At 39.2% G+C, this 12,342-nt stretch overlaps 1 protein-coding gene across 1 annotated transcript in view; it reads left to right on the top strand.

Annotated features, from left to right (window-relative positions):
* CAMK4 (calcium/calmodulin dependent protein kinase IV) overlaps positions 1-12,342 on the top strand; it is a 167,030-nt gene that overhangs the window by 141,649 nt on the left and 13,039 nt on the right. The window contains 1 exon segment of the mRNA XM_065657241.1: positions 10,786-10,876. Coding sequence (XP_065513313.1) covers positions 10,786-10,876 — 91 coding nt within the window.

The raw sequence follows: 12,342 nt of genomic DNA, 5'->3' as shown, positions 1-12,342 counted from the left end.
TCTCTAATACTTTTAAAATATTTTTCATATTTTGAAGTTAATTAGAAGCTCTTGCTTATTATTTTGGTTTGGTTTGGGTTGAGGTTTTTTGTTTGTTTTTGTTGTTTGGGGTTTGCTTGTTTCTATTTGTTTATAATGTGACTATGGCCAATAAAGAAAAAATGCTGAAGACAGTGAGTAGAATGAAGTTGTGGCAATGTAGTGTGCATATAATGCTTTTTGTCTTCAGACCACTGTGCAAACAATAAAAATTCAGCACACTTCAGAGGGCTGCGAGAGCTACTCTTAAGTGAAGTAAGTCAAGCAGAGAGCTTCTGTGAGTTGTGCAAAACTACAGAGGAAACAGGTGCCAATAACAAAGGCAGGACTGCTAGTTTTTGTCTTTTGTTTTAAGGAGGGGGCTGTTTCTGATTTTTTTTAGCTCTCTTGTTAATTTTTTGAAACTCCTCATTGTGGAGGGAAAAAAAATAGTGTACTGTGCCTTGACAGCTCTGACAGATCAAATCACGCATGTTAACTACGTTCTACTCGCTGCAATTTTGTGGCAGTACCCTGCAACTAATATCATGGTTCTTTTGAGTTTCATCACAATTGACTGAGTTTTCCCAAAAGAACACGTATCCTTCATCTTTTAGTTCTGCAGCTGGACAGAGGGCAGGCAGGAGACAGGGGCCTGGTAGGTGTGGAGGCTGCAATGGGAAGGTCCCCCTGCGTGAGGGGTCTGGGCAATTGCAGGAGGAGAAAAAACATCTTGTTATTCTGCACACCAGACATGCAGAGAAAGAAAGTTTACGCAGAGCGGCTGTATGAGGAACATTGTTAGTGTATGTTAATTCTTCACAGAATTCAGAGTCTGAAAGGGGGCGGCTCTTCTGGATGGATTTAAGAGGAAGCCACTATAGCAAAGCTTTTCTACCTACTCTGATGCTGTGGCCTACTTACAATTTAAGAGGAGAATTTCATGCCACTGCAAACAGTTAGCTCTCAGCACAAAGCCTGCTCGTTTGGGATTTGTGTGGGAAGGTGTGTGCGTTATCCTCTCCTACATATGTCAGATTGTACAGAAATGACTGACCATGATTTGCTGTGATCACACCTGGCATAACGTCGTCATCTGTAAGGCTGCTTCACTCTTCTAAAAGCAGGAACATTAAAAAGATAAAACTGTTTCCAAATGTAAAAGAAAATAATTGTGGAGATTGAAGTTAAAACTTCATGTAATCTAATTGCTTAATTTAGAACTTCCCTTCTGAGCTATCTTGTAACTTTGAATATAGTAGACCAGCAAAGAAAAGAAATAGATTGGGATTTATGGATCTATGCTGATGCATTATTTCATACTTTTTTATAATACACAGATTTACTATCTGAAATTATATATCAAATTAGTTGTGTTAATGCATAGTTATATAAAGTACAAAGGCAAATATTCTTTGTTCCACTAAAACAGTACTCTGTTAAATGAGTTTAACTGAACTAATTGAAGTTTTATGAAAATGTTTGGAAGTCAGTATATCAAGTAGCAGATGTAATGGCTTACTAAAATTTTCCATAGCAACCAGTAAAAGCAAGACTACGTAAGGAATAGGCTTTCTGCAAGTTATCTGGAGAAGTTCTCATTATTTGGTGTCTTTCTAAGACACCATTTTGTTGTTATCCAGATACAGAAGTCAAAAACTTGTTGAAATATATCCAGAAAAGATATCAGTGTTGTTTTTGTCTTCTGCAATGATAAGGTGATCTTCTGTTTATTTGATCCCAAAGCCAGTGTGACTGCAGTAAGAGAATGGTGGCAGAGACAAGATTATGCTGTGTACATAACTTGATTTCACACTTTTATTACTGGAACCTTGTTGATTCATGTGGAGCTGGGTTCTGACACTATCACTGACAGTGTCCTTTTTTTTAAAGCTCTTTAAGCAAGAATTCTCAGATACACTTCGGCAACACTTCTCAAAACAATTCCTGTAGTTCCAAAATAATTTCAATTATTGTTTTCTTTTTGTAAAAAATAAATCTAATTTTAGCCCTAAATAAATTGTTTCTACTGTGAGCAACCAACTCAGATAAATGCACTTTTCTATAATCAGAAATCAAATTCTCCAGCTCCCAAAGCTGAAACATACAGGATTTCAGGTCCTGTTCTGCATTACAAGTTATGTGCTGCCTGAGAAATAAATGGAAGCAGAGAAACAGGCTGTTCATAGTAGCCACATTACTGTGCTTTTAAATAAAGCTTGAATCAGTTGAAGTAGTGGAATTTTACATGGAGTTCAGTGGGGATAGCACAATTTCAACAACAGATTATTATGTTGCCCAATTCCCTTTTCACACTTGTCATTCAGATATCTCAAACACAGCTTACGTGTCACAAAGTTTTAAAGATGTGGAGCCTGAGGTGCAGAGGAACTGCATCGTTTGCTCTAGGATAAGGCTACAGTAGCTCCAGGTCACGTATCATATCCTCATATCAATCTGTCATTTTTGTGCCATTATTGGACGTGTGAATTAAAAATCACCTGTTACATGCAGAAGATTATAGCAGGGCATATGTGCTCACTAACCATGAAATTTTAGATTTCTCTTGATTACTCCAAGCCACATGTGTCTTGTTTTCCAAAGTCTACACCAATGCGGAGTGTATGACTAAGTATACATTTTGAACGATGCATATTTGTTTCTCTGTACTCTATAAGATCTGTGCTGAATTATTATTTTAGACACAAATTACACGGAGCGTGTCTTTGCCGTTCTACCTATATAAGGTGAGTTCACTCACCTTCCTAGGAATAGGAAATAGGAATGCATGGGTTTTTTCTTTGTCCTGTTAGATTATTAAAAGTTTATTTAAACTTTCTCTTATCTGCTTCAGAAACTGTGCAGCGTCTTTCATTATGCAATGACACACTTTTGTAAGAGCTTTTGTAACGGCTAAAGAAAGAGCTTAATTACAAGTCTAGACGTTTCTAAAAAGGGAGGAAAAAAAAAGTGCTCTTCTCAGCTTCTTAAGGATGTAGTGAATGCATTTATAGCTGAAGGCGGTCCAGTACTGAGTCAGTATGTATGGCTTTGGTTCTCCCTTCAGGACCATACAGGCTTGATTTTGTGATAAACTCAACATGCAAGTCCTAAATGTATTTTATGGAGTAGTAAAACTGGTAGAAATTTTCCTTTTGAAAACATGAAGGAATCTGATATTCATGAATGTGACAGTCATATTATAGGCAGCCTGGACAGAAATTCACATAATGAAACCACTGCGCCAGCCACACCAGACCACAGGTTTCTGCCCGCTGTAAACCAGCACACACAGAAAAGCATCGTCTTGTCTGAGGAAGAAAAGGAGTGCTATGTCCTTGGTCCAGTGGCTGTTCAGCACTAACCTGAGAGGTCACGAGCGCTGCCCGGCGAAAGCAGCGCTGCCCGGGAAGGGCAGGTGTCAGCTGGCTGTGAACAAGAGGTGCAGGTGGAGCTCCCTTAACCATCTCTTTGACTGTCTAATGCAAATTTACAAAGGAGCTGGGTTCACACACGTCAGGAGCATCTGTGGGCAAGACCAAGGGCTAGTGAACGGGACAGATTCACAAAGGAGTCAAGGCATCTGCACAAGAGTAATCATGAGGACACTTACTGCTGCGGAGCTGTGTCTGCTGTACAGCCTCTGTTCACTGCAACACTGGAGATCATGTCCAGAGTTGGGATCCGGCTGACATCAAAATTGCCAGGTTAATGAGGATGCATCAGGAAACCCAAAGGCTCTGTGCCTACCAGAGAGAGTGCATGACCCTGGGATCATAGTGATGTGGTCAGGGGTCAGCTGGTTTCTCATCAGTCCACTTATTATTATTATCCACTCCACTTATAAATGAAGGTTGGTGCCCAGGGACAGTACACCCTGGAGTTAAACACAGGCATGATGTGTACAGAAAGCAGAAAACAGGCCAGGTTGTTTAAGCCTGTGTTGGAAGAATAGCAGGAGTTTGAATGCTGAAGTCAGAAAGGCCAGGGCAGAAAATGAGATGCATCTAGCATGAGATAAGAAGGGTAGCAAAACCATTCACCCTCATAAAAAGAAACCTAGGTGAAAGAGACCTATTGGAAGATGTCTAGAAGAAGGCAGCAATGTTTTTGTCTTTTTTTCTCTAGTTTTCAGTAAAAGTTCAGCTATAACTAGATACCTAGCACAGTTAACAGCAATGACTGAGCTGTAAAATGTGAGCGAAGAGTAAGAAAAGATTAAGTCAGAGAGTATTAAAATAATTTAGATCTCTTTTAATTGATTGCACTCGGTGACCTTTGTAGTACAATCTTTAAAGAGCAAGCTTTTTAGGTCTGAAACAGATTTAACAGATAACACTCACTTCTGATAGAGACTTGGCAGGGATGCAGATGTATGTAGTACTCACTTCAAGAGGAAGAAGGGAGGAATTATAGACCAACTCCAATCATGTCCAGAAAAAAATCTGCAGTAAACAATGAAGCCAAAGAATATTTGAAATCTGGGAGATAACAAAGCAAGGAGGTCAGCAGTGAGGGAAGTTTTTGTCAAGATCAAGTCATGCCAAATCAGTCTGATTTTTTCTCAAGCAGGGTGAGAGGCATTGTTAGTAGGGGAGGAACAGAAAGTACCATATATACTTGACATGAGTAAAGCTTTTCGTACTTGTCTCACATGACAGTTTCATAATAAATTAGGGAAATGTGGTCATGATGGTGTTATTTTAACCTGGATGGAGGCTGGTTGTCTGTACTGAGAGAATGCCCATCAATCTATCTAAATATAGAGAGTGGAAGTTCAGGGAAAATCTTCTCTTTTCTGCTTTTTTAGTGTTTTTGTTGATGTCATATGATGAAATAGAGGGTACGCTTACAAAAATATTGGACAATCTAAAATTGGGAAAAATGCAAGTATGTTGGAGAGTAGAATTAGAAAGAAAATTCAATGTCCTTTCAATTCTGTCACGGACAAAAATGTACATGAGCTGGAACAGTCAACAGTAAAAACATGGGAGTGGGAACAAAACAGAAAGGACCTGAAGGTTACACCAGATCAAAAGGCAAACAGGAGTGAGATGTTTTGCAAAAAAGGGCAGATAGATATATTAATACACCCTGTAAAATTTGTCAGGCCACAGCTAGAATGGTTTTGCATTTTCAACACGACGCAAGTCGATGCAGCCTGGAGGAAGAGCAACAAGAATGATCACGGGTCTAGTAAATATGGTCTGTAAGAAAAGACTGAGCAAACTGAAGTCCTTTAGTCTTAGTGAGAACAATGATTGTGTACAAGGTAAGTACTCAGAAGGCTGTTGCAAAAAAAAGGAATAATCTGATTCCTGACTCTATATAAGAAACAAAGTAATGGGCTTCATCTGCTCCTGTCAAGATCCAGATAAGTCACAGGGATGTGCTTTCTAATGATCAAGATAGCACAGCCCTGTAATAAAGTGCCTGAGAAAATTGTGGAATCTCTCATACCAGAGTTCTTTAAGCATAAATTGGACAAACAACTGTTGTAATTGATGCTGCCAGGAAGCATAGAGGGGAGTAGATAATTCAGGTTTATTTCAGCCCTACTTTTCTACAGTTCTGTGTAATAGGTACCATAAATAAAATTAAGGAAAAAGGCCAGAGTTTTAAGCAGTCTTCATTTGTCTGTTAGTCATAAAATCTTTCAGGTTAGGTAGGAACCTGAATTATTAAAGAATAAAGCAAAGAGTGAAAGAAACTCTCACGCAGCAATTAGAAAAAAGTTTTTAAAAAAGGAAGAAAGAATAAGAAAAAAGATCTGCTGCAGTTACAATTAGAGTCACAGCAATTATTCAGTCATGAGTTGTGTACTGCAGGAATAAAGGCCAAGAATAAGGCTGCCTTTATTTTAACTGGTAAATCTTTCAGAAGATGGTCTGTATGTTATTCCCATCTACTGTCATACTGAGTCTGTCCCCAATGTTTCTCAAAGAGTAATAAGACTGTCATACTCAATTTTGCTAGCATACATTTCTCCCAGGTTATCTGAGATGCTCCACACTAATAACGCAGTACCCCACTGTGTGCCTGAAGCACAGCCAATTCACCCTCCTCGCCATCTTATATCTCATTGGCCAAAGCAATTGGAAAATAAGTGGGATCATAGGATGTGCAAATATATTTTTTCACTATTTATTTTGTCTCCTTTGCATTTAAATTCACTAATTTAATACAGACTGCTCACAATCTCTAGTGTTTCCATGTTACTTATTCATTCTCTTTCACTAAATGGAATAGCCATGCGTTCCTTAAAATCAGTACTGTCCCTATTTACAGCACCTGCCTTGATGTGGTGTTCGAAAAAAAAAATCAGAGGAGAAGATATGTGCAAAAGTATAATTTCTGTTCCCTATGCTATTGGCCTGCTGCTTGGATGAAGCTGCCGTGCATGGAGACTTTTGCCACAAGGTCTTCTTCCATGGCCTTTACTGTAAGATCCTGTGGAGGCCTCTCTTCCACCTACACCTCGTCAGGCCAGACGAAGTGCTGTTATTCTACAAGTAATTATTACATTTTAGTACGCAGATGTTGCGAGACATATCCAGAGCAAATATATCCATGTAATGTTGCCATGGAAATACAGAATTTTGATGTAAATATACGTTTTCTGTATCCATCTTATTTTACTAACATAAACTAGCAAAGCTGCAATCAGAGAACTGCTATGACATTATTTTCTTCTAGTGATTGGCGTTGTCTACTGAAAATCAGAAGAAAGTGAAAACAGGACATTTTAACTGCAATACGAGTGTCATGTCATGATCATATTTTATGTGCATGCTATGTTAAACTGTTGTACAGCACCATGCATCTAGAAACTCTTCATGCATCCATAGAATTCAAATGTTTTTGAAGTCTCATCCATATCTTATAGGTGGGGAAAGTGATACGATCTAGCAATGCCTAGATTGTAAAGTGCATTTGATCATATCATTTAGACATTAAGAGACATAGCATATAAATAGTAGAGCACGGGGTACCTATTTTACAATGAGAGTACACAATGCCCAAAGCTATACTCCAAACTTAATGTCTAAATGATATGATCAAATGCACTTTACAATCTAGGTGCTTCTTAAAATCAATGTGAGAAATAAAGTGAAGAGCAATCAAAATAGAGCATATATAAATTGAAATTACTGTTAGACAAAGTGGATTAAACTAAGTTAACTAAATCTGTTTCTTAATCAAGGTAGTTTAATTTAGAATACCATTCATATATGTACAAGACTAGGTAGTTACAGAATAGTCTTCAATACCAGGAGCTGTTATGCTACATGGGGAACAAAACTGCTGGGACTGGTGAAAACTTGCAAACAAGCCCAAGGATATTCACCAAGTAAGGGGACAATGCTGAAAATGGACACAGAGTTGGAAGGTCCCGTTCACAGTGGGTTGTGGAGCAGGAGACATGCTCAGTGAATGACAGGTGGCTCAGGCTGGAGGACAGGGGGTCCCATCACTGCATGTGCTGGAGACCTTTAGTAACAGGACTCTTTGGAGACAGGTACCTTTTACAGAAGTCCAGCTGGCTGTTTTTCCCCTCCAAGGGCCGGGAATCCAGAGGTTGCTGACACTTTTTGTGGCTGAAGAATGGGATTTCCACATCAGCGAAAACCTTTTGGTCCATTTCGCCCTTTTGTCTATTAGTTCACAACAAAACTATTTACCTTATTGGCCAATCTCAATGAAATTTGATAGGAGGCTAGGTCTAAAAGTTATGAGATGCCAACAGTATGTCTGTTAAACCTGTGACCTGGCAGCTCGAGGCATCTCTAGCTGCATGCACGGCTGATCTGAGCACCACGAGTATCATGTTGTGCCCAAATATCAAGTCAAGAAAGAGAAGTGATGGGAGAGAGAGTACAGAGCAGCAGGGACTGAGATTAGGGATTCTAGCAGCCATGATGGGATCTATGTGGACCTCAGAGAGAGGTCCAAGGAGGTACTAAGGGTGAGCAGGGATTCTGGGCTAGGGGAAGGTGGGCAGGAATGCTGGGGAGATAAGGGGAGGTGTAGTGGAGAAGGTGGGAGTAGCCATGGGTGTTGTGAGGAGGGGACATGAGAGACAGAGCTCAGGCTATTGCACTGGTGGTCTTTGAAAGATGTGGGCTAGGTTATTGAGGCAGTTCAGGTTTGTTGGGCACCCGTCTTGTGCGTTTTTTGCAAATGGCAGGCTGCATAGAGAAGGACAATTTTCCTACATAGGGTCTTATGAGTTCGTAATAAAAAAAGCGTTCACATTGCAAGCTCAGTATGAATTCTTTAAAAAAAGTCAGTCAGTCATGAGGCACAAGCATGATTAGCAGATGCCATCGGTTATGGTTCTTTGTTATGATTGAGAAGGAGCCATGTGAGCCAGTCTCACTGTACTGCTTAAAAGGGAGGAAAAGTTGAACAGCTTCTCCCAGAGTTTTTCCCAAATTTCCCTCCCATAAAAATGTAATTCTGGGAAGAGATTCTGTTTTCAGCCTCACACCATAAAATGTTTTAAGGTTATGGGCATGTGTAAAAAAGTACCTGCTATAAGACTGCAGACTTGGCTGGAAAATTTCTCTGGAAAAATTTGGTCAAGGATATTTTGTACAAATGAATCGGAAATGTCTGATTTCCACCAAGCGATCATGAAATGTCTGATCCTTCTCACTCCTACAGAGTCTAAAGTGATTTGCAGCACATGAACACAGATTGGTTCAGACATCTTTCTGTCCACTCCAACTTGATTGCTTTTGGTGCACTCCTCTGTGCTGCTATTACTTCTGCATGTCAAACACATCGGTGCTATTCTGTGGGAGTAGCTTTGCTACAGTTATGTCTTCATTGGCAGATAATGATAAATAAAATGATAAAATGATACAATGATAAAATATCCAGGGTGGACATGATTGTGTGCAACCACACAGATGTAGCTGCATTAAATGACGTAGCAGCATGCAATCCATCAGTTTCCATGTATTGTTCCCTGTTTCTACCTTGGATAACTGATTAGCTATTTGTAGGAAACACACCTGGGACAAGCATTTAGATTTCAATGTGAAGCAAAGTAGATGAGAGAATTTGGCTGATCTCCACAAGCCACATCATGACAAACACTGCAACTTTAGGATTTTAGCAAAAGTCAACATAAAATATTTATTGCACTATAAGACATACACATTTAAAGAGCTCTCAGTGTCACTAAAACAAAAGAAAGGGCAATGTATCCTTACCTGATGTTATTTAATCACTGGCAACTTATACAAACTAGAATTCCAATGAGATACACAGTCAAGAATTCATCTCAGATGGCAACTCAGGTGCACACTGTGGCCGTGCTTTCTAGATGAATACTCAACCATTTGTCTTTTGCTGTGTAACAGTGCACACACAGAGTTTTATAATAGTGAAAACACAGCTGAGAGGTGCTACTAAAATGTAGACCAGGAGATTTTCAAATAAGATAATGTGATTCTGCCCTTAAGCATTTTTCTTCCAATGCTTCAGAGGTTTCTGCTGAATGTCTTATCAGCAAGAAAAACAGAATTTGCTTCACTAGTTTATCTTTTTTTGTCTATCAGTAAATTATGTATTTTTTCTGTGTCTGTCTGTAGCAGTATAAGAGGCAGCCATATGTACAAAGCTGGTGAAGGGTCTAAAGAACAAGTCTTATAAGGCGGGACTGAGAGAACTGAGGTTGTTTAGCCTGGAGAAAAGGAGGCTGAGGGGAGACCCTATCATTCTCTACAGCTGCCTGAAAGGAGGTTATTGGTCTCTTCTCCCAGGAAGCGAGGGATAAGATGAGAAGAGATGGCCTCATGTTGCACCAGGAGAGGTTTAGATTGGATACTAGGAAAAATTTCTTCATGGAAAGGCTTGTGAAGCAGTGGACCAGGCTACCCAGGGAAGTGGTTGAGTCACCATCCGTGGAGGTGTCTAAAAGACGCATAGATGAGGTTCTCAGGGACATGATTTAAAGGTGCACTTGGCAGTGTTAGGCTAACAGTTGGACTCAATGATCTCAAAGGTCTTTTCCAGCCTAAATGACTCTGTGATTCTATAATTCTGTATTCCAGAAATTCTTATTTCCGTTAGTGCAAAGCAAGCAGGTGCAGCATCTTTAAAGGAATTCAGTGATCAGTGAATTCACATGTACTGCATATGCTTTGGTAAGACAGATGGATTTTTGAGACACTGCAATTGGGTGGTTTTAAAACCCTTGAGAAGTCTGCTCCAGGATCTCAAGAATTTTAGAGTTGGCCGAGGACACATACTGCATCCTTTCTGTTCAAATGTGTATCTTTAATAGTTTACTAGTTGTATGAGCATTTTCTTATCTCTCAAAATGTTATATATATATGTTATATGTTATATATATATGTTATATATAAAATATATGTTACATATATATGTTTTATATATATATATGCAGAAACTACCTTCCTCTCAGCAAGACTTTGGTATCTCAACATCTATTACCTTGCTTCCTAGAAGCTACCACTGTATTTAAAAAGTCAATAATAGTTTCTGAGATGTTTTTCTTCTCAAATGGGCTTGATGCTGTCTTCGCCTTCCCAAATTTTAGTTTCCTATTGAGATTACAATAAGCATCCAAGAATCCTGTGCTGAGCAGGTTTACAGCAAAAAAAAGCTGCTGAAAATTAATTGACTCATGTGTCACCATGTAGCAGATGCTATAGATTATTCAGAAGATATTAACTCATGCTTGGCCATAACTTCTTATTCTCACTTAAATGTTTTGCCTTTCTCTTTTTCCAGTATCTGCATGCAAATGGGATTGTGCATCGTGACTTGAAGCCAGAAAATCTACTCTATGCAACACCAGCACCAGATGCACCACTAAAAATTGGTGAGCAGTATTAAATGTATGCTTTCCTAGTTCCTTTGTACCAGTAAAGTGTACTAACTTATGCTTACAGTATATGTGTCTCACCACTACTTATTCAAAGCTAATGCTTATTATCAAATGAACAACATGATACTTCTTCAGCAGCACAGCTCTGCATGGAGTTTTCAAAAACAATACAAAACTAGATACTTGCTTAGAGAAGTTAGAGCCAAATTTGTGCTGAACATGGCAGAAAATAAAGCACTTAGGGGAAACAAGAAGGATCGTGAGATCAGCATGCAGCTGTGTGCACAACTTCTGTGCCCCTTTTTGTTTCTTAAAATAGTACTTTAAAAGGAAAGATTTGTTGGCATGGAAGAACAAATGTGCAGATAAGCAGTGGAAAGCAAGCTAAGGAAGGTTGTTTTCTGTTTTGAAGGCAGATTTGAGGGATGAGAAGTGATCTTCACAGAGAGCATAGGGAAGCCGTCTGAAGCACAGTCAGCACCATCGGTGGATGAGGAGGGACATAGTGGGACCCGGTTCTCCTAAACAGGCGTGTGTTATGTTGTCGATGGTGGCTGCTTGCAAAGGGCACGACCTTTAAAAATGCTGAGTGTGCCCTGTTTTTGCTTGAGCAAAGAGGAGCTCACTGCAACGCTCCTGAGATGTGCATAACCAATCTGGAAATATAACACCACCTTGTGCTCCCTTACTGGGGAGTGTGTCAACACGCAAGGAGTGTTGCCACATTCATCATAGGTTTCAGGAGCCAGATTTCCCTGAACTAGTCTCAAGCCATTTAATATAAATTTTTAGGAAAGCCGTGCATCTCAAAATGATGGTATCTTAATTTACATTTTATCCTAGTTCTTATCTTTTCTGGAAAGGCTCTAAACAGCTGTAACGTGATAGTTTAATGCAGCAGCCAGTGGCCTTAGTTTGATGGCCAGATTGGTGCACAGGCTTCTGAAGCATTTTCCTAAACGCTGTGTTTCTTTGTCTTCTGCTTAAGATTATTGTCTTGTTTAAACTGAGATCTGATTTACAATGAGTGGCACTGTTTATAAAAGTAAAGTGTATTTCCGTTTAGATAAATAATACAGGAATGATAACCATTTAGGGACAAGTGAACCCTAACTATGCATTTCTAGAATAAAATATGAACTATTCTTATCCTGATCTCGAGTCAAAACATTCCCTTTTATATTCACTGTAACAAACCAAAAATACTTTTATTTTGCATTTTTTAAGGCTAGGTGGCATCACCTAAATTGAAATTCTAAGAAGCTGAGTTTATTCTCAGTGAAAAGTAAAACAGTTGTGAAGACTTCAGTTTTTCTGTCTTTTAAAAAATGAGTCATGCAAGTATGATGTGTAACGTTATGAAGCCTCTTGCTATCTGAGTAGTAATTCAGTGTGGAAACACTACAAAAAGGAAGATCAGTACTTCTTCTGGCACAACCTCCATGCCTCTAGAAGCCCTC

The sequence above is a fragment of the Caloenas nicobarica genome, chromosome Z (genome assembly GCF_036013445.1).
Source record: "Caloenas nicobarica isolate bCalNic1 chromosome Z, bCalNic1.hap1, whole genome shotgun sequence".
Lineage (NCBI taxonomy): Eukaryota > Metazoa > Chordata > Aves > Columbiformes > Columbidae > Caloenas > Caloenas nicobarica.
The sequence above is the reverse complement of the archived record's forward strand: the minus strand, read 5'-3'. Positions and strand labels throughout refer to the sequence as shown.